The sequence below is a fragment of the Thermobia domestica genome, chromosome 2, assembly GCF_964235325.1.
Source record: "Thermobia domestica chromosome 2, izTheDome1.hap1.1, whole genome shotgun sequence".
NCBI lineage: Eukaryota > Metazoa > Arthropoda > Insecta > Zygentoma > Lepismatidae > Thermobia > Thermobia domestica.
Window position 1 is genome coordinate 9,237,105 of NC_137455.1, and position 26,956 is coordinate 9,264,060.

Here is a 26,956-nt window from a genome sequence, read left to right on the forward strand (position 1 = left end):
AGATAATGAAGACTTTTGATAACTTGTACTTTATCAAAGATATGTGTTCTATCTTTCAGGTGCTTTGAAATACCGAATGTTGAAGCATTGTTAAATTTGACAACACTGATATGTTCTTCCAGTGTGATGTCTATGTTCTTTGTGATGCTTAGTAAATTATTTATTAATGCACATGGTTGTTTACTGTATAAATAAATCCCATTCATTCTATTCTTACTAAATCTTTTTTACTTATCTATGTCTTGATAAGACGAAAATTCGACACTCAATAAAGATGAATAAGTCATGGTCACCCGTAAATGGGATACGTGCTTACCTCTGAATTTTTTGAAGAGGATTTAGTTTTGCGAAGTATATGCGAAAACATATTAAATTTGCTTACTTACACACTATAGTGTTTAACACATTTATATTAAATACAGGGTGTATCAAAAAGAACTTTACAACTTTGAAAACTCATATTGATTGATTCAATTATCTTACAGACATGGTTTTGGTGGCATTTTGTAGCAAAATAACATCAAGTTTTGACTCACGTACTACACTAGCTCAGAAACAAGCCACCGCAAGCGCTAGCAGCAGTTGCAGCAAAGATGGCTGCCTTTACTAGTTCCGAGAATGCTAGCTGTGTGTTTTAGTTTGAAGACTCCAAGTCTGCGACAACTGTGCAACGTAATTTTTGTACAGTCCGCGGCAAAAAACCTGCAACATGAGCATGTAAGTTTATTGTGAAACGACGAAGTCTTTTGCTCCAAAATAAATATGCAAGGGAGGACGTCGATGTTTCTTCTGGTGTGATTCGTGCCACTTAGATATTATGTTGATTCCCAGCGCTGTTAGGCATAGTTTCACAATAAACTTACATGTTCATGTTACAGGTTTTTTGCTGCGAACTGTACAAAGTATGGTAAAGATCCTCCCAGTAGGCCTACTATTTATCAGTGGGATAAGTGTTTTATTGAAACTAGATGTTCGGTAAGATACAACAAATCTTCATTTCTTCCCCGTATCGTTTGAAGACGTTGTAGAGCAAGTGAGACTTTAGATGGGATTTGTACAGCATCACCAATGGAAGCAACATTGAACCTCTTTAGGTATAAGGTAAAAAGATCCTCCCAGTAGGCCTACTATTTATCAGTGGCATAAGTGTTTTATTGAAACTAGATGTTCGGTAAGATACAACAAATCTTCATTTCTTCCCCGTATCGTTTGAAGACGTTGTAGAGCAAGTGAGACTTTAGATGGGATTTGTACAGCATCACCAATGGAAGCAACATTAAACCTCTTTAGGTATAAGGTAAAAAGATCCTCCCAGTAGGCCTACTATTTATCAGTGGGATAAGTGTTTTATTGAAACTAGATGTTCGGTAAGATACAACAAATCTTCATTTCTTCCCCGTATCGTTTGAAGACGTTGTAGAGCAAGTGAGACTTTAGATGGGATTTGTACAGCATCACCAATGGAAGCAACATTAAACCTCTTTAGGTATAAGGTAAAAAGATCCTCCCAGTAGGCCTACTATTTATCAGTGGGATAAGTGTTTTATTGAAACTAGATGTTCGGTAAGATACAACAAATCTTCATTTCTTCCCCGTATCGTTTGAAGACGTTGTAGAGCAAGTGAGACTTTAGATGGGATTTGTACAGCATCACCAATGGAAGCAACATTAAACCTCTTTAGGTATAAGGTAAAAAGATCCTCCCAGTAGGCCTACTATTTATCAGTGGCATAAGTGTTTTATTGAAACTAGATGTTCGGTAAGATACAACAAATCTTCATTTCTTCCCCGTATCGTTTGAAGACGTTGTAGAGCAAGTGAGACTTTAGATGGGATTTGTACAGCATCACCAATGGAAGCAACATTAAACCTCTTTAGGTATAAGGTAAAAAGATCCTCCCAGTAGGCCTACTATTTATCAGTGGGATAAGTGTTTTATTGAAACTAGATGTTCGGTAAGATACAACAAATCTTCATTTCTTCCCCGTATCGTTTGAAGACGTTGTAGAGCAAGTGAGACTTTAGATGGGATTTGTACAGCATCACCAATGGAAGCAACATTAAACCTCTTTAGGTATAAGGTAAAAAGATCCTCCCAGTAGGCCTACTATTTATCAGTGGGATAAGTGTTTTATTGAAACTAGATGTTCGGTAAGATACAACAAATCTTCATTTCTTCCCCGTATCGTTTGAAGACGTTGTAGAGCAAGTGAGACTTTAGATGGGATTTGTACAGCATCACCAATGGAAGCAACATTAAACCTCTTTAGGTATAAGGTAAAAAGATCCTCCCAGTAGGCCTACTATTTATCAGTGGGATAAGTGTTTTATTGAAACTAGATGTTCGGTAAGATACAACAAATCTTCATTTCTTCCCCGTATCGTTTGAAGACGTTGTAGAGCAAGTGAGACTTTAGATGGGATTTGTACAGCATCACCAATGGAAGCAACATTAAACCTCTTTAGGTATAAGGTAAAAAGATCCTCCCAGTAGGCCTACTATTTATCAGTGGGATAAGTGTTTTATTGAAACTAGATGTTCGGTAAGATACAACAAATCTTCATTTCTTCCCCGTATCGTTTGAAGACGTTGTAGAGCAAGTGAGACTTCAGATGGGATTTGTACAGCATCACCAATGGAAGCAACATTGAACCTCTTTAGGTAAGCAACATTGAACCTCTTTAGGTATAAGGTATATATATATATATATATATATATATATATATATATATATATATATATATATATAACTTGTATTTAGCTACAAAATGACACCAAAACCATGTCTGTAAGATAAATAAATAAACTAATAAGAGTTTTTGAAGTTGTACAGTCTTTTTTGATACACCCTGTATTATAGTATATATATATATACTGTAATTAATGAAGTTACGCAATGTGCGTATAATTGTCGTTTTGCATGAAGTATTATATGCATTCATGCATCAAAGTCTGTGTGTACTTACAACTGGTATGTATGTTGGTCTTCCCATTCAAATCAAATAATAAATAAATAAAAAAAAAAAAAACCGGGCGTCCCTGAACGATCAGTAAAACCTTTTGAACTTATTTAGCTGACAGACCTGTATCTGTATCTAGTTATATGCAGACAATTATACCAACTAGCTTGTAACTAGATACATTACGTTGCAAGAACTATGCTTGTACAAAACAAAGTACAAAATAAAAGTACCTCATCCAACACTGATTATGGTAACAAAGGCACAAACATTAAGTCTTCACCACACCAAAATTAAACTACCGCAAATTTTAGAGTTTCTCTGCAATATCTTCAAAACAAATAAAAATAATCGAAAAACAAACAGGTAGTGCACTATACAATATGATTTTACATGTGATACCTTTATCACAACTCACCTATCTGCTTTTGGTGTGCCGCTATTTACAGAACCCGCAAAAAATGCTAAATCTATCGACAATTGCAAATCAATTGCAGATAGCTGAGTTGTGATAACGGTATCACATGCAAAATAATATTGTCTAGCACACTACATCTTTGCTTTTTGAATGTTTTTATTTATTTTGAAGATATTACAGAAAAAACTCTAAAATTAGCGGCAGTTTAATTTCGCTGTGGTTAGCCAAGAGAAAGCCATCGCAAATCTAGTCGAACTCAATTAACTCTCTAAACTACTCATTTCACTTCAATTAACAAACTTAATACAATATTTTTACCTGCTTCTTAATTACTTCCGGCGCCAAATATTCTGGCGTCCCACAAAAGGTATTTGTGGTATCATTAGCACGTAAGCCTTCTTTACAAAGACCAAAGTCTGTAAGAACAACATGGCCGTCAGAATCCAATAAGAGATTTTCTGGTTTCAAATCTCGGTATACAATTCCTTGCGAGTGCAGATAGCCAAGAGCAGACGCCATTTCCGCACTGTAAAATCGAGCACGAGGTTCTGCAAATGTGCGCTCCCTTTGAAGGTGAAAGAACAACTGAAAAGTAAAAGATAATTATAGAGTAATAATGAGTATGTGGATAGCAATATTATGTAGCACATTGAAATTTGCCGCCATTCAGTATAAAATTCAACAAAAGAGCAGAGTGATTCAGTCAATCTCACCTTGTTTAGAATTAACCGTTTGATTGGCAAACATTGAAATATCCCCGTAAAAACTGCCTGGTTCGTTTTTATGGTTGAAACAAATCATTCTCATAATGATTTCGTAACTTTTAAGGTAGTTCTGTGTTTTGAATACAAAATACAGAATGTATATTTCCAAGCAACATTGTTTTTAATATAGCTGATCATGCGTTGATAGTCAGCAACATGATCTGTAACATGTTCAATTATAATTAGGAATATTTCTCGATACGAGTAATTAGCAGCAATTCCATTAAATATCTGAATGAAATTTACAAGACCACTCCAGCTGGTATCCTTACGCAGACACAAGAAATTACATTCGATTAATTTTCAACAAAATGGGTCCAAACACTGCCATGTCGTGGAAAATTAGCGCCCGGGGCCCGGTACGACGGCGCCCCCATACATATGAGAGGTCGACAGATCAGCCGCGAAACGCCACCATAGTTGGCGCGAAGCGTAAGAAAATTTTCAAAAATAAACTTTTTTCCCCTTGATTTTGAGCACTTTTTATTACTTTTTCCTTCCATTTTTACAGTATATGTAAATGCATTTTCCTAACCTGAGTAACATTTTCTTCTCTCTCTTTTCTTTTCTTTTTCCTCCCAAAGTTTGAGCCCCTTAGTTCGGCGCCCGGGACCTCCGCCCCGTTCGCCCCTCCCACGGCACAACACCGAGTCCAAACTTCTCTAGCCCTAAGCTAACCCACCCTAGTCTACTTTTCTTACTTTACCTTACTTCACTATATACCCATTGAAAGCAGTCCTAATTATGGATGCGCAGCTGACGCGTCTATTGCAAAGTATAGCCAAACATCTTTCTACATACCACGAAACTACAATTTTCGCAATACTCAAAAAATAAACTTGGTGTACTGAATTTAACTGTCCTCTGCTGACAAAGATTAAAACTATGTAAACAACTGATCCGGCAGTCATACATGTGAATATTGTATGAAAGCAATAATGCCAATTAAATTATTACTGAAACTATCATTGGGCGTCTAATGCAATAGAAAACGATGCTACTTGTAACCAACAAGACCAAATAAAGAGTTAAAGAAGAATATTTTAAAACTATCTTATTTGATATTTCATCTAACAATGGTAAGCATTTCATATGTTAATAGAAGTCTTAGGTTAAATTAGAATGAGGGGTACTCATATACAAATTCACACACAAGCCGCGTCCGGAAAGTAAGGTCACAACGGCTAGTATTCATTATAATGTATATAAAAGGTGTATATGACAAAATGCCTACTACAATGTACTTAGTGATACAGGGGTTATTTTCCGACGCAATTGGCGCCATTGTCCATACACTTGTTAAGTCGAGATACCAGCTTCTGTATCCCACAGTCAGAATTCTAGCGCCTGCTGCTGGAACCACATTTCAACTTCGTTGTCCATCTCTTCATTGTCGTAGAAGTGTTATCTAGTTGCAGCAATGTTTCCAGAAATGAAAACAAGAGCTCTGTGAATATACGTTGGGCACTTACCTTGTCATTATAGAAAATATATGACGACGTGCTCTTCATACTTAACGGGATTCTGAATGGCACAGCCATTGTAAACACGTGTTACGCTCATTAGGTTCCACATAGCAATGAGGAACAGCCACGAGAGAGAAGTGGAAGCTAATAGTAAAAGGCAGTATACCCAATTTCTGCACGAAAAAGTATTTGTCCGCCGACAGGGTTGATACCCTTCCTTAAGGGATACGCCTCGCAGCACTTTAACTAAAAGAATTGGTATGTAAGTCCAAACGGTCCTAGGTCGATATTAACATAATTACCGAACACGAAGGCGTTAAGATTAACTTGAGAAGATTACCATTACTAACATCCAAGCTTCCTTTTTGGTCACAAATTTTTGATCCAGGTTTGCCTATGAAATTGTTACAACAGTATCAAAAATCTACCAGTCCCCACGGTGTAAACTCGGTCTTCTCTCATCTTCCTGTAATGTTTGTTTTCATCTTTCAGACCTTTGATTTTAATGTGCTTGAAGTTAGCAAAAATCCCTCCATTGTATCGAAAGTTTGCAACCACAAAATTCTAGTAATGATTAGTTTTTCTCAAGTTGCTAGATAAATTTTGAAAGTTATTATTATTATTATTATTATTATTATTATTATTATTATTTAATATTATTTTTATTTATTTATTTTTTATTTTATTTATTTATTTATTTAGTTTGCGATCAATAAAACTACTGATTAAATCGTACCAGGAAATATCTGACCTGTTGCAATCAACATCGTCCTCACGAAATGCCGAAATTGAGCATAAGAAATCCTCCTTTTAACTAAAATCGTAAAGTTCACACTAGATAAAATGGTATTTCAATTGAGGGTTCTTGTTCCCACAAATCTCGTCGCAATCTTGACAGCAGCCCAGGAAATAAATGGCAAATATAGAATAATAGTCACATGTCTAGTAGTCAGAGTGTCAAATTCCCGCCGCTCTATCAACTATCTGCTCTGTGTTACTTAACATTTTTTTCATAAACACTAGATTTATTATAAAAACAAAATAATTAAGAAAAATACGTACACAGGCATAGTAGTTGTAAAGGAATAATAAAAATTTCATAAAAAACATTAATATTGGAAGTAATAAGTTATTATTCACAGCAAAGGTTAATCAATACTACGTCCAACAATGTTCTTTTGTACTGAGGATGGCAGTAACGCTTTGCCGTAACGTTCCCGGTTAGAACTAGACTCTGGATGTTTTTGGTAAGCACAACATTCGTTCCCAGCAGGTATCAAGAATTACTAATTATCTGGTTATGTGGACTCACAGTTCTTGAAATAAAGACTAAATTATTTTGCTTTTATTGGCTAAAGAAAGTTACAGTAATACTTACTTCACCACCATTTATATAATCCAGGACAAAATACAATTTGTCCTGCGTCTGAAAACTATAATGAAGTCCAACCAAGAACGGATGATTCAAGTTCTTTAACAAGACATTTCTCTCAGCCATAATGTGTTTCATTTCATTCCTTTTTATGATCACTTTCTTCTGTAGAATTTTAATTGCATAGAACTTGTTTTCTATTTTGTGCTTAGCTAGAAAGACTTTTCCAAAACTGCCTTTTCCTATCACTTTGAGAAAGTGGAAATCACATGGTTTCACCCTACAAAGAGAAAACATCATTGCGTTACAGATAAATATACAGGGTGTTCAAAATAACACCGACAACATTTGGGAGGTGATTCCTGACATCAAAATATGACAAAAGGTATAGATCAACCTGGGTGCAGAAATCCGTCATTTCGGAGTTATAGGCTGCCAAAAACATGAAAAAATGAACTTTAAAGTTCCATAGCTTCAATATTATGCGGCCTACCGTAGTCAGGTTAAGACCTCACTTAGGAACTAATATGTGCCCTATCCAAATATTCCTATTTGAGAATCCTGCATTACTTCCGCAACAATTTTTATAGAGATAGTTGGTGAGTACTTCAAATTATATTCCCATAGAAAAACTCTCTCTATAAAAAATGTTGTGTAAACACAGCAGAATTCTGAAACATGTACTTTTGGATAGCGCACATATTAGTTCCTAAGTGAAGTCTTGACCAGACTACAGTAGGCCCCATGGTTTTGGAGGTATGGACCTTTAAAGTTAATTTTTTTCATGTTTTCGGCAGCCTATAACTTCGAAAGAAACATTTGTGCACACAGGTTGGTCTGTACTTTTTGTCTTATTTTGGTGGCAGGAATCATTTCCCAATCGTTGTTCTGAAACACCCTGTATACATCATAAATTCAAAAATTCTAATATTCAATTTATTATTATTACTACTATTACTAATCTCTTTACCATTTCTTTCAGTTCGGCGTAATCTTTCAACACTCAGTGTGTTTTCTGCAGTCGGACGCATGCAGTTTCTTGTTATAGGATATGTAAATGAACCTAATAATCTGAGTGGACAATTTTTGAACAAGAAGAACTTCGTCCTATGTCTTCTTATTTTCCTGCCAAGTGAGTCAATATTGACAATATATGCTGTTCTTCCTGTTATCAATTGGATTTTTAGTTTGTTTTGGGGGCTGAAGTAAGAATAATTGCCTTGTTGGAAGTTCGTACCCCCCTCCCCCTGCCTATAATGAATATAAGTAAGAAATAAAAAAAATGGTTTTGATGTAACGCCCAGTTAAGTGGACACTTATCCTCTATCAATCGTGTTCTCTTCGCTAGCAAAAAATTCATCTAGCCGACGCTGCAGTGTCTTTTCGAATAATTAACCACAGCTCTAAAGTATGAAAAAGGGTAACAAGCAAGCAAGGTAAAAATAGGAAAGCTATCCTGTTGATATTTCCTGTATGTATTGCAGTGGTTCGCTCTCATGAACACCACGACTACCATTACAAATGAGTATATTACTAATCTTCACTGAGCCGGCATACGCGGATAGTAGCATTCTCGCTGCGTAATCGGGAGGTTTCGGGTTCTAATAATGAAGGTTTCACATTTTTCAGAGAATTGTTCCTAGGCTGAAGATGGGAACAGGGATTTCCGAAAGCGCTACTTAGAGGAATACTTTGTTTTTTGCGGTGAGTGCTAGCTTTTGTTTACATTTCTTTCTCAACGTTATCACCGCTCACAATACTGTGATATTGTTTTCCAACATTCGAACAATTTCGTTATTTGATCAATATTCGAGTAAAGAATTTTGTTCCAATATTCGAATAATGAAATTTAAATTTTAACGGTACTACTTAATACTAATCAAGAGCTTTGGCTTCACAAATATTTTTACATTTTACATAATATAGTTTTTTTTTTCACAGAAAACATTAAAATTAACATGTTATTGAAAGTTGGTGATCACTACACATACTGACTCACAACTTTTGTACCAATATGAAAGTCTACGATGTTACTATTTACACACGTTTCATACAATTTAAAATGTCTTCTCTGATACAAAATAGGTCAGTGTTAGTTAAACTTAACAAATAGTGCCAGACTATCTAGATATTAAAATGCTAAGTTTATACGGTTGTAGTGAATCCTCTCGACAATGAGATCTCGAAAACCGCAAGTGCTAGAAACGTTCGATGCTCGATTCCAAATTTTGTGTAATTTCCCAGCTCTAACAAATTTTCAAAAAAGTTTTCTTTATTTTTCTATTCCACATTTAGGCGTTGCTTTGGCCTTATTAGTTTCGAATTGCAACTAGGATGTTATCCTTGTGAAAGGCAACCAGTAGAGGAGCTACGTATAGCGGGTTGACGGACATTTCAGGCGCTTTGCTTTAATCTAAATGACAAAATCTATTGCAAGCTGGCAATTTCGAGGCCTTGTGGACCCACAATGAGGCGTACTCGGATGTAGAATTATAAGAAAAAAATATTTGCATTTGGTATCATCTATCACTTATCCAAGTTTACCACAAACTCCTCCCAACTTTCTATATATTAAAATACTACATTTACATGTTTCTCTATAGCAATACACTCCCTTTGAGCAATACAGAGGCCTTATCACTGCGAAATTAAAATACCGCTAATTTTACGGTAATTATGTGATATCTTCAAATAGTTAAAAGATAATCGGAAAGTGGAACAAGATCTCCCTAGACAATATTATTTTGCGGGAGATACCGTTACTACGACTCAATTATCTGCTTTCGATTTCGAGCCATTTAGAAAATCAGCATTTATTTTCGCGTTTCTAAATAACTGCAGACGGAAAGCTACTAAGTGACTCGTGATAACGGTACCTCATGCAAAATTACATTGTCTAGGGAGGTCTTGTTCCACATTTCGATTATCTTTTATCTATTTGAAGATATCACATAATTACTGTAAAATTTACGGTATTTTAATTTCGCAGTGATAGGACTCTTAAAAAAAAAAAAAAGCCTGAATTATTGAACTTTTACTTTTCCAACTATTTATATATAGGCAGAGCAACAAGACTTACTGAAGCCTTTCAGAGGGTCCTAGGTTAACCGTATGGCTATCTTGAGCATCACCTGACTCCTGTTCACCAGAGTCATCTCCATCACCTTCGGAATCAGACTTGTGCTTATTCAATTGGAAAAAGTCACGTACTTCAGACCTACAAAGAAAAAGTTTCAACTTATATTATACATTACGTATTACATTTTTACATATCATATTGCTGCACAAAACCTAATTAAGTTACAGTTCTCGCTTTCGATGTACGAGATCTGGATTTACTTCCGATAGAATATTTTATTTTTCCCCTCTCTCTTTCTTAATGCTGAATCAAACCATTTAATAAATAATAATAATAATAATAATAATAATAATAATAATAATAATAATAATAATAATAATAATAATAATAATAATAATAATAATAATAATGTATACACAAATACTATTACTACAGTAACAACTATAACGATAATACTCTATGTCAACAGGTTGAACAAATTTGGAAGGTGATAAAAAGGAAAGAGTAAATTTATGCTTCTATTTTTGCATCGATTGACATATATTCATCACGTTTACAATTTTGGAAGTATCTCGAGCTTCTTTTGAAGAACCCAAAGGGAATAAGATATATTTAATCAGCTGTGCGTTACAAGTATAAGATAAAAGAAAACTTTATATTTTTCTTGATGTATACATGATTTTCATAAACCTATAACGGTAAATTACCTAAAGCATACATGAATATGGCAATAAACATATTATGTAAACTATAAATAAAACAAAAGAAACACCTGAAGAAAATCCACCTTGGTTGATTAATGCAAGGAGTGATCAGAAAATAAGGTTACAAAAGCTGCAGAGAAACATTGTGATAAACTTTTTCTGCATTATTCGTACATATATTTTCAAGAGGTTTAATTATTATTGATGTTTTAAAATGCTACTATTTCCTACGAAGATTAAAATCTGTTCTGTTCAGCATCCCATAGCATTGCTGCTCGCTTCGCTGCATAGGCGCTCGTGCTTAGCAACCAAGTTAGCTGCCTAGCAACCAGCAGCCAATGATAGTTCCCGCCATTAATTACGTCACCTTAACGGGAGAGCATGAAGTGAGAACACCAATTGGCAGACTAAAGAAAGGTGACGTTGATGTGACTCATTACTCGCGTCGGAATCAGCCTTGCAGCGAGAAGTAGTGAAGAACTGGTTCATTAGAATTATAGCTAGGACATTTCTCAAGTCTATTTGTGCATCAACATGTAAAGTATTATACAATATTTATCCTTAATTTTAGCACATTTCATTATAAAGGAATGTAAGCATGTAAAAACATAATATAACATTTTTCCATACATTTCTGTTGTTGGTTGTGAGTTAAAGAAATTACCTCGTTGTGGTTCTTTGTCCTACGTACATGGTTTAAGAAACTTTGATATGCATCATTTTATATTGTGTAATGTATGTCAGCCCTATTTTTGAAACCTATATGTGATGCTGACAATACTCTACAATTGTTTGTCATTGAAGTTACTATTTGAATGCTGCTTATGTCTGGTTATCGTTGGAAGAAGCCATTACAAAAGTAATAACATGGTTCATCGTCAATGCTCGGGCGAACATACAAATAGCGACTACTAAATTGTGGTGTTTGCTCTACTTAGGACCAACAGCCTAATGAAGAAAACACCATAACGTGTATACATTATTTCATACAACCAATAGTGTCAACAGATAGTACATACATTAGGTTATTTTTCGACATAGTCTCCATATCGGTTGAGACACTTGTCGCATCGTGGGATGACTTTAAAGATACCCTCTTGGTAAAAATTCCGTCCTTTCGTGTTCAGTTACGCTGTCACGATGTATTTTCACCTCCTCGTCTGAAGTGAAACGACGACCTCCTAGGTGCTCCTTCAAGTGTGGAAACAGGTAAAAGTCACTTGGAGCAAGGTCTGGGCTGTACGGAGGGAGGTAGGGTGTTCAAATCTGTTGAATCCGTGCTGGGTCGGCCACTGCACTCCTCGTCGCTGACGTTTTCTCTAGCAGCCGTAAACTTTCGACATCATTCTGCGACATGCAGACGACACATTACAGTCTTTCTGTAAACCTCTAACAGCTGCCGGTAAATTTCAGCCGTGGTTACATGTTTCGCCTACAGAAATCGAACAACTGAGCCGACTTCTTCGCGCCAACTCCATTTACTAAAATTACCGCACACGCCTCATTCCTTTATAAAAGACGGAACTCCAGAAATATCGGCCTTGTAACGTTAGTTTCTGATCCTCCTTCGTACGACAACGTGGGACCATTGTTAGCCTGCAGTTCGAGAAATTACCACAAGTGTTCAATAATAATGCTGAAGTATGGAGATCGTCCGGGAGTGAGGAGGTGTTGTAGTTCATCTGGATTTTTATGAAGTTATGTATCAACAGTACCAACAGCGTAAATTGACTTATTATAAAATTGATGAATTGCGTCATTAGCCTGAAACATCTAGACTAGAGGATAAAAGTGGTATCCTAAAATGTTCACATAACCACTTGCAGTAATGCGTCCTGTAAGTGTAATAACAAGATCCTACTATGACCCACGGCATCATAGAGACGACACTACGTTTCACAGTAGAGAGCAGCATAACATTTTGGGACGTTTGCCATACATAACTACGGCTTATTGTTGGAAATAAGAAGATTCATCAGATCATATTACGTGCTTTCAATCACTGACACTTCACTTCGAACGTTTTCCTCACTATTTTCTCCGAGCGCTTTCTGGTGGCGATCAGCAGTTTGGAAATAGCAACCCGACTGCGTATGTACAGACTGTGTTCTCGGTGCTGAGTGGCTGATGTTATTTCGCCATGAGTTCTGCACTCATCATCATCTTGGACACTTTTTCTCGCTACACACCTAATATGTAGGCAACCTTAAATACACCTGCATGGCTTAGTGTTAATGCGGTCACCTCTGTGCAACGAGTCTATGATTCCATTCCTAGGCCATGCGAGTTTGTTGATCGTGTCCATGAGTTTTCTCGGGTTATCCCATTTTCTCCCACACTCTCATTTCACCAATTATTATAATCATTCACTTGCATTGATTATCCATCTTCTTTAACCCACACGGCATAATCGTGGGGCGTTAAATTAGATTTCATTTCTTTTAAATGCCCCTACGCCAACTACGTACACTAACAATTCAGCTGCTTTGAAACTCACTGAAGTCTCTCACCACTGTCTGCCCGCTTTAACACACTCCTCCATTTTACCGAGCCTGACGTACTACAGATGATCACCGACCTCCAACGGCCACACGTTGCACATGCCTCAGTGTTACTATCCACTAACACTACGTATTACAATAACCGTGGGACGTAAAACTCAAAGATTTCATTTCATTTCATTTCATTTTCACTACGTATTACAAACTATTATTATTATTATTATTATTATTATTATTATTATTATTATTATTATTAATAATAATAATAATATTTTTATAATCATCTGTACGAGGGGCTGCTGAAAAATTCGTAGCTCAAACCAGAAGAAGTAAAGGTACTGAGAAAATTGTACAGTTCTAAAGAACGTATCTCTGTACGTACAAATACAAATTTTTATATTAATAATGACATTCTTATTGTTTTTTTCAGGCTCCTGAATTGATCATGTATAACCAACCAACGAATTTCACGAACATCAAGATCAGAGCTGTCTTGAAATTTTTGTTCTACCAAGGAAGCCACAGAAGCAAAGTCATAAGCACCTCAGTGAAACACTACGGCACTCTCCTCCGTCATATGCAACGGTGAAGAAGTGGATAACACAGTTTAAACGTGGCAATTTCTCAACAGATGATGTTTTATGTGCAGGAAGACCAAAAACAGTGACTCCTCGAAATCGTGGATGAAATTCATGACATTATTCTTGAAAATCACAGAATCTCAGCAAAACATAGGGCAGAGATAATGAGAACGCGTTTCGAGGCTATCAAGGGAAGTCAACTCCCATTTTGACTGCAATCCCAACCAATTTCTGTCACAAATAATAACCATGGACGAAACATGGTTGCAACACTACGATCCTGAAACGAAACAACAGCTAATGGAGTGGCGGCACTCAGGTTCCCCTCGCCCCAAGAAGTTCACGAGATAGAAACTGGCTAGGAAAGTGTCTGCAAATTCTATTGGGATGAGGACGGAGTCGTACTCATAGATTACCCGCCCAAGGGTCAGACATTAAATGCAGAGTATTACTCTTCACTACTTACAAAGCTGAAAGACGAATTGAAAGTGCGACGTCGCAGACAATTGAAAAAAAAAGGAATTCTGTTCCTTCAGGACAACGCCCCTGCCCATCGAGCACTGCAGACACGCAGACACAACTGATATTGCATGGTCTAAGGTTTCAATGTCTAGATCATTCTTATTTTCCCAGATTTAGCTTCGTCAGACTACTACTTCCTCCCCAACCTCAAAAGAATACTTGAAAGGACGTCATTTAGGATCTGATAAGAATCTGAATAGTGCTATAGGACAGTGGTGTAAGAAACAATCTTCAGAATTTATTTTAACTAGTCTGCAAATATTGGAGCACCGTCAAGGAAGTGTTTTGAACTTCGGTGAAGTAAGCAGAACAACTGTGAAATTTAATCATTCCATGTACATTCCTTTTGGGTTGGGCTACGAACTTTTCATCAGCCCTTCGTACATTTAGCATTACCTTCTATTTGCAGATAGTGTAAATTCGAATATAAGTGGCATGCTCTCATATAAGTCACATTTCTCGAACTTAAAATCCAATGTTTTAATAACTTAACGAAAAAAAGAAAACGAGATAAGCAAAAGGACCACTTACAACTGTACCAGCCTCTCATCGGTCATCAACTTCTTTACGAATTCGTCGAGACCTTCCTGTCTGCTTTTGACGAACTGAGGGTCCAAGTTATTGCCAAACAGTTTCTTCCCTGGGAATTTCAGGTTTAGATTAGGCACCTGAAAATATAAACAAAAAGATATAATCTTTGGACATTATACAATCGATCTACTAATATTTAAAAAGAAATACAACATTGTAACAACCCTCGATCAGCCAACTTCAAGTTCCTGGTTGCTAGGAGTTCGTCATTTCAAAACTGGCCCTCGTTCTTACATAAAGAAAAAAATGATGGCAACTTCAGTTCTCTAAGATCAGTCTTCTTTTCTCTTTTTCTTTTAGTATGTTTCCGTAGAGTTGTAAAGTACTGCATTCAATTACTGTAAATTGTAAAGTATAACTTAAATGAACAATACTTTCGTCAAGAAAGAACCTTACCCTAGTTTATTTTTTATGTTATGTATGTTATGTTATAAAAGGCCTTACATACCCGTTTCTTCAAGAATTCGTGTAGCTTATGGAATTCATTATATCTTCTGAAAATGAACCACGTGTTCTTCCCGGATGTTATGACAACCTTATAAACCTGGAAGAGAAAAATATGTTATCATTTTCGGAAATTTATCGCTGCAACCTGTTTTATGTTAATGTAAAAACGCAGTTTGAACTGCTCTTTTTCCAAGCTCTTGTAAACAGAAGGGCTTTATCATAGTCTCAGCTCTTGCTTTGATGCACATGATAGAGCACTGACAAACATACAAAGAATTCACAACAAACAATTCTATTGCTAGGGTTATTCGCAAGCGCTATCTACAAAGGAAAACTTCCGGAAAACTGTGGGATAAAGATATTTCATGCTGCAAAACGATGATAGAAAGTATACTTCAGGAAACAAGTCAAAAATTTGTAGTAAAAATAGCCGAAAGCAATTAAGGTAAACTAACTAACAACTCTATGGCCTCTGGAACCCGGAGGTTCAATGCCACGTTCACAAAAGCTCTCCAATCACTTCTATTCTTAGCCAACTGGATCCAGTTTCTACTTTCTATTCCTATTTCTGCGAGTTCCGTCTCAATATTGTCCTCCTATCTGCGCCTAGGTCTTCCTAATGGTCATTTTCCGATTGGATTTCCAGTCAAAACTTTGCAAATGTTCCTATCTTTTTCCATTCTGGTTACATGACCTACCCACTTGAGCCTTCTAGACTTGATGATACTAACAATGTCTGGTAAACGGTATAAATTATATAATTCCTCGTTATAAAGTCCTTCCCTACTCCCGTTCCTCTTGGATCCAAATATTCGTTTCAGTATTTTATTCTCAAATACTTTTCGTCTGCGTTCAGAGTAAGCGATTATGTTTCGCAAACATACAGCAACGTTGACCGCCACACACAATAAATAAATAAATAAATAAAAACGGCAATAGATAGTAACAACATTTTTTTTTTTTTTTTTTTGAATCAAATTAGCGTCTGAAGGAAAGATCAACTATTAAAACCGGAAATAGTGGAAATTTACTACTACTTTCGGGCTCGATATTAATCTTCATAGAACATAAACAATAAAAGATTGCGAGTAATCCTTGTTTAATATGAATTCAGCGTCCAAGAAACAGATACTACTTTTGATCGTATCACTCTGCTGGAACCAAAAGTTATAGAGTACTTACGTCCAATTTTAGTATTGAATGTGCATAATTTGTAAGTCAATCATAGTTTCACACTGCGAAACGGAACTCACTTGTTTAAAAATAGAGTGCAAATTTTTATTTCTGTTCATAAAATCCATTGTGAAAATCCTTTCCGAAAAAGTAAATACCGGTACAACAAATAAACTGGGAAGACATACTGCACGTTATATTCAAATCTACTTTGCTGACCTGCATCAGTAAAGTGGGATTTAATGCAAATAAATGTTCCATTAGCAATCTACAGTATATTAAACTGCTGATCGACGATCAATATCAATCGTACTCATACATTCATATTACAAAACACTATTTTAATGCAGAAATCTAAAAACATATGAAATAAGCTATTTACATCGATATTTAAAAAATACATAAATAAAACTTTACTTTGTATGCAGGAAGTTAACTTCAAGAAGGTACGTTCTTGTCCAAAATGATTGTCGCGTATCTATAACTGTCTTCTTCTAAGAATATAATTTGATAATGATTTCGCAGGGTACTTTTAGTACTGGTACTATGTATATAATCGGGAAATGTATATTTGTGGTAAATTTCATAGGAAAAGAATTCATAAATACAAAAATTAGAATGAGTAAAACAAAATGTTGCTAAATGGACAAGAAAGTTTTATTGTTCTTATTTACTGCTCTTTTGACATGAAATTTGCTACATACATGTCTCTGCTGATTATACGCATGCTAACATTATAAGAAATACCGGGCGAATTCGTTATCAAATTACATTCCTACAACATATTTATAGACATGCGACAATAATTTTGGACATGAGTGTACTTTTACCTGTAAATAATTCAATAGTATTCTAAGGGGGGGGGGGGCACGGTAGCTCAGTGGTAGAGAGCTTACTTCTGTTGCGTGAGGTTCCGGGTTCGATTCCCGCCAAGTAAGTTTGTGGTGGACAACATTGTGTCTGTGGGTTTTCTCGGGGTACTCCCATTTCCTCCCACTTTCTCATTCCACCAATTCTTCCATCATTATTCACCGTCTCCCTTAGCCGAAAGGTCATAATCGTGGGACGTTAAACTGAAAGATTTCATTTCACTAGTATTCTAGCTAACTCACTCACTCACTCTATGGTCTATGAAACTCGGAGGTTCAATGCCGCGTTCAAAAAACCTCTCCACTGACTTCTATCCTTTAAACTGGATCCAGTTTCTACTTTGTATTCCTATTTCTGTGAGATCCATCTTAATAGTGTCCTCCCATCTGCGCCTACGTCTTCCTAATGGTCGTTTTCCAATTGGAAACGAAACGAAATTTTTAAGTTTTACGTCCCATGGATATGCCAGTTAGGCTAAAGGATGAGAAATGAATGAAATGGTGGAATGAAGAGTGGGAGGAAACGGGAGAACCCCAAGGAAACTCACGAGCACAATGTTTGTGCACCACAAAGTCCACACGGCGCGAGATGGGATCGAACCAGGGACCCCAAGCACCGGAGGTGAGCGCTCTACACTGAGCTACCGCGTCCCCCGTTTTCCGATTGGTCTTCCAGTCAAGACTTTGAAAGCGTTTCTACGTTCTTCCACTCTGGCCACATGACCTGCCCACCTAAACCTCCTACGTTTGATGATCCTCACAATGTAAGGTAAACGATTTCAATTATGTAGTTCCTCGTTATGAAGTTTCCGCCATTCCCCATTCCCGTTCGTCTTGGGTTCAAAAATTCGTCTCAGGATCTTGTTCTCAAATACTTTCAACATTCTATAGCCACAATTAACAAATATTTACATCGAACTTTGCAGAAGTCACAACCAATATTTTATTTTATTTTATTTATGTATATTTATTTATTTTTTGTGTGTTTGGAATGACTGTACAAAAATGACCTTTCTACGTATATCTTCTCTTAATACAGGAGATTAATGTGTTTGAAACTCTCCATAATACAATCAGATCAGGATCTGAAAAATGAAAGGATGTGTAAAAACATAACCTAAAATACACGAAAGCTGACAAAAACATTTAACTTCATAAGCAGACAAATTAAACTTGTTACACTATCAACACAAATATTTTAATTATATAAACATATAATTAAAATAGTTACTAAAGACACAAGAAAAATATTCCATTTTTTTTTTTTTTTTTTTTTTTTTTTTAAAGGTAAAGTTTGAGAGGTAATTTCTGACATCAAGATAAGACAAAAAGTATAGACCAACCTGGGTGCACTAATGCTTCCTTTCGGAGTTATAGGCTGCCGAAAACATGAAAGGATGATTTTTAAAGGTCCATAGCTTCAATACTATTGGGTCTACCGTAGTCAGGTTAAGACCTCACTTAGAAACTAATGTGTGCCCTATCCAAATATACAAGTTTCAGAATCCTGAGTACTTCAAATTATATGCCCGTAACCAAACTCCCTCTATAAAAATTGTTGCGTGAGTATCTTAGGATTCTGAAACATGAATTTTTGGATAGCGCACATACTAGTTCCTCAGTGATGTCTTGACCCGACTACGATAGGTCCCATAGTGGTGAAGCTAAGAACTTTTTAAGTTCATTTGTTTCACGTTTTCGGCATCCTAAAACTTCGAAAGTAACCACTTTTGAGCACAGGTTCATATGAACTATTTTCTTACTTTGATATGAGGAATCTGTTCACAATATATAGTAACACATTTTCGTATAGGGTGTAACAAGAAGGTATTGTAAAATTTCAGTGGTGGATTCCTTATGGGTAGACAAGCAAAAAAGTTCCTATGACCATATGTCGAAAACTGCATCGTCACAGAGTTACGGCCATTGAGCCGCCCAACGGTGTGAAACAGTCACATTCTGGACGCTCCTCAATAGGACTTATTTTAAACTTCCATAGCGCGGCTCCTACGTAAGCTAGGAAAATAATTTCGGTATCATTGTGTTCCTGAAGGATGAACTACGTATAAACCACATGCAGATATGGCGTGTATGTCGTCGAGCGAGCCTGTATCCATATAACCTGCAGCAAGTGCAGTCTTGGTCAGCAACCGACTATCTGCCGCGAGTATGCTTTTGCCTATGATACTTCCAGCAGTGTGCCGTCAATCACATTTTCCGTTCCGCAATTGCGTTTACAAATGAGGCTCAGTTCACACAAGAAGGCATTTTCAATTGCCATAATGTACATGTTTGAGCAGACGATAATCCTCATGCGATTAGTCCCAGGAGACATCAACAACAATTTGCTCTCAGTATGTGGTGCAGTATTGTTGGTGACACTTTACTAGCCCACCCATACTCCCGTAGAGGCTGACAAGAAACACTTACCAAGACTTCCTGGTAACCCACATTCCGAATGCATTGAATGACTTCCCCTTGGCTCTGCGTCCACCCGTGAAAATGTGTAAGAGTGGAAAGCTTTATCCTTCAGGAAGGCATTGATACCAAAATTATCTTGCTAACAATTAGCAGCTGAACTATTCAGGTATTGAGGTTTAAATTTAATTACGTTGAGGGGGCGTCCAGAATGTGACTACTTCGCACCGTCAGGTAGCTCAATGGCCGTAGCTCTGTAACAATGCATTTCCCGACATATGGTCATATGAACTATTATATTTGTCTATCCATAAGGAATACACTCCTGAAATTTTGCCGTACCTTTTTGTTACACCCTATATATATATATATATATATATATATATATATATATATATATATATATATATATATATATATATATATATATATATATATATATATATGTATATATATGTATATATATATGTATATATATATTGTATCTTACTGCAATATACTGTATCTTAAAACGTAATTCCTAAGTTACACAATATACAATGGAAAAATACTGACCGTAAATTTCTTCTGCTTCTCCCACGTTTCGGAATCTTCCACAGAGACCGTTGTCTGACTCTGGCCATGATCCACACACTTTTGCTCTTTATCTCCTTCGAAAAAGAGAAGCAAATTAGAACACAAATGTTTTATATCACACATTTACAAAACTTAATTAGTAAGCATCCACGAACGCGTAAAAAATCTCCTGCAAAACTGTTAATACAGTCAAAACTCGTGTAGGAAGAAATCTTATTTGACATCAAACATATATCACATTATACACGAGAGAAAACAATCAACGGTACACAAACGACTACTATCGTAACATTGGAACAAGTATTTTATCTTAAATAAACTGATAAAACGTATCGCAGGCCTACATATGAATTTACTGAAAAAAAATGTAAGTTGGTTTTGCCAGAACAACAAACCACAAAATATAGGAAGTCGCTTAAATTGATAAGAATTACTCAAAAATTCAATAATAATGTGTTTAAATGGAAGGTACATATTTAGATTATCACGTACACATTTAATGTTATTTTTATCAAATCAAGTAAATATAGTTTTCAACTATACTTTATCTATATACCTTCATTGTTGCAATTCTTTTTGTCCTTCATTTAGTCTGCTAATATAAATTCTAGAAGAACCGCATTTACTTTATGATATCAAGGCTTATCTGATATCAAGTTTATCATAAATCCACTTCATTCAAGTACTGATAACATTTATCATTGACAGTCCCATTCTAATACTTGTTGATAAGTGTTTTAAAGTTAATAATTTATTTATTCTTAATACCTATCAATGATGACTATGGTTCTTAAACTGGAAACACGTCACCAGTGAAATTGGAGGGATTAGCGGATGTATAAATTCCACACTATTTCCTATTGCAGAAATTAGCGGATACATAAATTCTACACTATTTCCTATGTTTTCTTCTCTAATTTTTCATGAAATACTTTTACGGAGTCCGCGTATCTGCTTACTTTCAATTCAATTCTCCCCCTCCAACTGAATATATTTCCTTCGAGTGACTGCTGATAAAGGGACATCATTTCGAATTAATCACAAAAACGGTAAGAAAATATATTGCGAATTGCGAAAATTAAGATGATTCTGCAAACACACAATATCAAAATTTCGGAAGTTCCTTTTAAATCCACAGGCAAATATATAAATTTTAAGGCATGTTTTACTCACCCTCTACAAAGCAGTGGCGTCTATCGGATAAACTATCAGTGTGATAAAGTGTATATATATATATATAAGTCAAACAAAAAGGACATTTGCACTAAAATAACTGAGAGTGTTCATACATCAAAATCTTGGGGCCTGCAACAGCTGTCTCGTCTGGCAATGCATCTTAGAGATGATAATCATAAAATCGCAGATTCATATTTAATTGAGAGCAAAAACAACAACGGAACGAAAAACCAAAGAATAATATTACATCCACAAAGAGAAACTGAATACTTCATTTAGAAACTATGGGGAGAATAAATATGATTTGGAGCATTTTTTTTTAACTACATACTTTCCCCATCTGGAAAGCTTGGAAAGAAAACAGTGAACAATGTCAGTGAGTGCCTATTCGTAAGTGTTTAATTTTGACAGAAAATTTGTGTTTTACATTTCTTTTTTTTTTCTTTTTTTACATTTATAAGAACGGGATTGGCCAATGGCATGTTCTGCGATTTTCCGTTAAACCTTCTCATTCCATACAAACAAAAGAGATTCTGTTTCAGGTTTAATTTTTTTTCCAGAATTTTCGTTATTCTCGATTCTAGGCTACTTCTATTTCAGTATTATTCACCGTTTGATGTAAACTTCAAAATCTTGTCTTAATAAGTTCATCAACAGAATTTGGAAACTCATTGTTTACAAAACAACCTAACGTACTTCTGACAAGCATCTTCTTCCTGAAGTACATCCATTAGTGGCTCCTCTTTCTGAAACAACTTTAAAATTTATCAAATGGCAGTGACGCATGTAGTAAAAAATACAACTGACCAAATGCACTTGTCGAAATATTATACTTTACACACCACAGTATCCTTTTACACGAACGGTTTTGGCCGAACTTTTGGTGTCGTTTGGGAAGCTCTGAGATAAAATAACTTTCTTATTGCTAGCCATGAGTTATAAAGATTTCCGCAGCTGGCACCAGTGTCAAGTATCATCTTCAAACAAAAATGCAGCTCTCTCAGATATTTTCTTTTGAGGTTCATGGAGATTCTACACATCCGAAAGGTGTTTTGTATTTTGTGTAGATATCAAATTTCGTTCTCATATTAAGTTGGGAGCCGTGACAAAGTGTACCTCCGCGTGGCTTGAAACTATTTATTAAAATAATCAGTTCAACAACATCTATTCTTAAATGATATTGTAAAGAAGTGTTTTGGTTCATATCAATATATTTTGTCTTTTAGAAAGTTACTGTACGAAAAATTATTCCCGTAACTGCTGGAGTTCCTCAAGGTAGTTTTCTGGGTCCACTTCTATTTTTATTATACATGGACGATTTGCCTTCTTTGTTCACAAACAGCTCTACCAAAATTCTTCTATTTGCTGATGATTGCAAACTCTACAGACAAGTTAAATCAGAATACGATGCTCTTGCTCTTCAGCATGGTGCTTCTATTCTTCTCAACTGGTCTAACTCTTGGAAACTTAATTTAAACATCGAAAAATGTGCTTCTCTTACAATTCTCAATAAACACCTATAAACCACATCTACAAAATTGGTCATCAGAACATAAATCCTGTCACCTCTTTCATAGATCTTGGTGTTATCATTGACAGTAAGCTTACTTTTGCGGATCATACAAGCACAGTATCTTGTACTGCTATGAGAAAACTAGGACTCCTTTATCGCTTCCCTAACATAAAAAATCCTAGTTCCTTAAGCTTGTTCTATAAGTCATATGTTGCTCCCACTATTGAGTACTGTTCTCCTATCTGGTCTATGGCCTGCCCTACTCATCTGAAAAAATTAAATTCTGTAATTAATTTCTTTTTAGCCATTGTATCCTACCGAGTACCTCACCTTCGAACACTTCCAAAAAATGATGTTTTAACATTTCTCGATATCAAACCTCCCCTAGTGAGAAACAAAATTTCTGACCTAATATTTTTGCATAAAATTGTAAATGGCCATATATCATGTGAACAGTTATTAAATCAGATCAATTTTCGCGTACCCGCTAGATCAACACGATCTACTGATCTCTATTTTTTTTATACTCGAGCTGTGAGAGTTAATATTGTCCAAAGGTCCCTTCTAAACAGAATTGTTAGCACGTATAATAAGTTACCAGAAACTGTAGACGTTTTTTCAAATGAGCATACCTTCAGAGCAGCATATCTATAAATAAACTATCTTTGTAATGTTGCCATTGTACTGTACTATCTTGATTTTAAATTCTTATTCAATTTTATGTTACATAACTGTTAAAATGTTTCAGTAAAATAGCCTAGTGCTGTATCTGAAACCTATTATAAGTAAATAAAATAAATAAATAAATACATAAAATATGATACAATAATAGTAGTAGTTCAAAACAAAAGGGTGAGAACATTAAAAATCACAGTGATTATTTGATATCGTACCATTCACAAATACAATAAAACATGTCTTTAGCGGAATTGAACAGGATTCGCAAAAATTTCAGTTAAAAATAAGTTTTCGGTTAACGAAGCTAAACCTACATAAAAAAAAGTGCATGCATATAATGGACATACTGAGATGAAATAAAATACTGTACGTACCTTAGTCAATTTATAGTATTTGTTTCTACTACGAATCAATACACACAAACTTACAATGAACAGAAAAATACTGTTACTTAATTACTTAATTTTTTCAATATTCAAGGAGGGTTTTCTGTATACATCGCTGCATGATTGCTCTATTTTCCGCAGACTTTAGCCTGAGAAACCATACTAAGCATATCAGTGTAATTCCGACATAACGCACATGTTGCAGTTCCTTTAAACTTTTGACAGAATCTATATTGTCTTAAGCTTACACTATTCTTCCAACTCAATGCCTTATTTCTCTTCTTCCTCCACCTCCTCTTCGCCGTTCAGATTTTCCATATAATTCTCAATTAAAGCATGTATATCTTTCGTGTCCGCTTCGGTTTGCAAGTCACTGTCTGTTTTGCTAAAAATATATCTGATCTCTCATAGGATGTCTAAAACCTTTCTAAATGCTGCACTCCGAAATTTGAAATATTCTGTTAAGACGCTTATTTTGATATCCGTTGTACGCGTAATAGAGTTTTCGTTTAATGATGGGAATTTAACACGATTTTGCCAGTAAATTCATGCGACCATGAAATATTTCCGTTTAATTAAGGAACCAACATTTGTAGTAGGTACCATTTTTACACGTTTTGTGTGTAGTAGGAGATACGTTTGAATGCCATATACTGAATCAAACGCTGCAAATAGTAATCCACTCCTATAGATAGGCAACCATGCCTGGCAAAGCCACTCGCCAAGAATTTCAGCTCTTCTTAAATTGCTGACTAGAGCCTAAAAAATATCTGTGTGAAGTGTGACCTTTTAGTCATAAAATGCAGAGTTGAACCCCTTAACGGCCGGATTATTGTGAAACAGCTCGCACAAACATTCTACAGCAACGGAGTTGAGTTGAGTTTGTGAGTTTAAGTCCCTTTCAGCAGAAGGCCATATGAGACGGACCTACTGATTAACGTGGAATCCGAACCACATGAGCCCCAGCCAGAAATCGAACCCAAGTCTCCCACACCAAAGGCACGTACGCTAACCGTTTAGTCTAGTACATCGAAAGAACATAATTTTAAGCAATCATTATTTTCGGCTTATATGTCATTACAAAAATTTCTGTCTAACATCAGTTCACTTCTTACAAAATTTTACTAACTTTTACAAGCCTTTTATTTAATTATTCATGAAATTCAGCGTTTTATGTGTCAAACTGCCTTAAAAGAACAAAAGTATTCATCCTTAGGAGATCAGAATTGAGATTACATTTACAGTTAATGGAAAACAACAATATGAAACCACACATGTACCATCTTGTTCCATGATCTTCTGCCATTTTTCCGGCAACATCATAATCCCGTCGCAATAGAATTTCTGTGCTTTCTGGTAAAAAGACACGCGGTTGTCACAAGCCTCTTTTGAAACTAACTTAACACCATTTAGGAAGTCGGCAGACAACGAAATAAACGATACTCTGACGATGCAAGGTTCAGGCTATACGGTGGATGATTATAACCTTTCACTCAAGTTCTCTCAATATTTGAAGGGCCGTTAAAGATGGATGCAGTCTGGTGTCGTCAGCGTGGTATACAACAACTTTTCTGTTGATCAGTTCTGGCCATTTCTTTTGAACTGCTAGATACACTCCTGCTAACTGTTGGCAGTACAGGTCCAAGTCAATCGTTCTGCCCGGTGGCAGCAGCTCGTGATGCACGATGCCCTTCCACAACCAGCAAATGCACAGTATAACCTTCCTGGACGTCAGTGTGGGTTTTGACACAGACTATGGAGATTCTCCTAGCTTCGACCATTCGCACATTGATGTAAAATGAAATGAAATCTTTTAAGTTTTACGTCCCACGGTTATGCTAGCTAGGCAAAAGGAGACGGTAATGATGAGAAATAAATGAAATGGTGAAATGAACATAGTGGGAGGAAACGGGAGACCTGAGAAAACCCACGCACACGGTGTTTATCCACCACAAAGTTCACTTGGTGCGAGCTGGGATCGAACCAAGGATCGCCCATTGTTGTAGTAAATAATCAATTTTTCATCACTCGCGATCAACTATGTCAGAAATGGCTCGAGTTTGTTACGTTTCAGTACACAGAAATTCGACTAAGTAATTTCTATTTCAGACCATATGGCATCCAAACATCGAGGTTCTTTTTGTAGCCAGCATTTTTTAAATAGTTTAATACTGTTTGGTAATGAATGTTTAGGTTCTTGGGATGCGCTTACATGGAGGTCTTGTTCGACTTTTGCCAAAATGTCCACTTTTCCGTGATAGATCGTCTACTTCGAGGAGTATCTTAGACATTAAAATTTCCACAAAAACACGGAATTAACCATTCCCTAGCTGTTGGTTCTCATACGTATCTCGCTCATAAACAGCAGAAATTTCTTCACGGATCTGCGCACCTTTTCCGCCTATATTGAAATAAAATTGCAAACCGGGGCGCATTTTTAAAGAAAGTTCACTCACAAAATTGTAAAACAAAGCGCCGTTTTGCGGAAATTTCACTCATAAAATTGTAAAACGGAGCTCCGTTTTGCGAAAAGTTCATTCATAAAACTAAAGCGGAGCGCATTTTTGCAGAAAGTTAATTCAAAAAATTGTAAAACGGAGCGCAGTTTTGCAGAAAGTTAATTCATAAAATTGTAAAACGGAGCGCAGTTTTGCAGAAAGTTAATTCATAAAATTGTAAAACGGAGTACAGTTTTGAGGAAAGTTAATTCATAAAACTGTACAACGAAACACAGTTTTGCGGAAAGTTCATTCACAAAATT

General features: G+C 35.9%; 1 protein-coding gene across 1 annotated transcript in view; it reads right to left on the bottom strand.

Moving 5' to 3' along the window:
* Nucleotides 1-26,956, bottom strand: part of LOC145670034 (serine/threonine-protein kinase Sgk3-like) — a 58,320-nt gene that overhangs the window by 21,106 nt on the left and 10,258 nt on the right. Inside the window, exons 2-7 of the mRNA XM_081738379.1 lie at nucleotides 20,422-20,516; nucleotides 15,408-15,503; nucleotides 14,900-15,036; nucleotides 10,061-10,198; nucleotides 6,988-7,261; nucleotides 3,698-3,964 (exon numbers count right to left, since the gene is read on the bottom strand). Coding sequence (XP_081594505.1) covers nucleotides 3,698-3,964; nucleotides 6,988-7,261; nucleotides 10,061-10,198; nucleotides 14,900-15,036; nucleotides 15,408-15,503; nucleotides 20,422-20,516 — 1,007 coding nt within the window. The remainder of the gene's footprint in view (nucleotides 1-3,697; nucleotides 3,965-6,987; nucleotides 7,262-10,060; nucleotides 10,199-14,899; nucleotides 15,037-15,407; nucleotides 15,504-20,421; nucleotides 20,517-26,956) is intronic.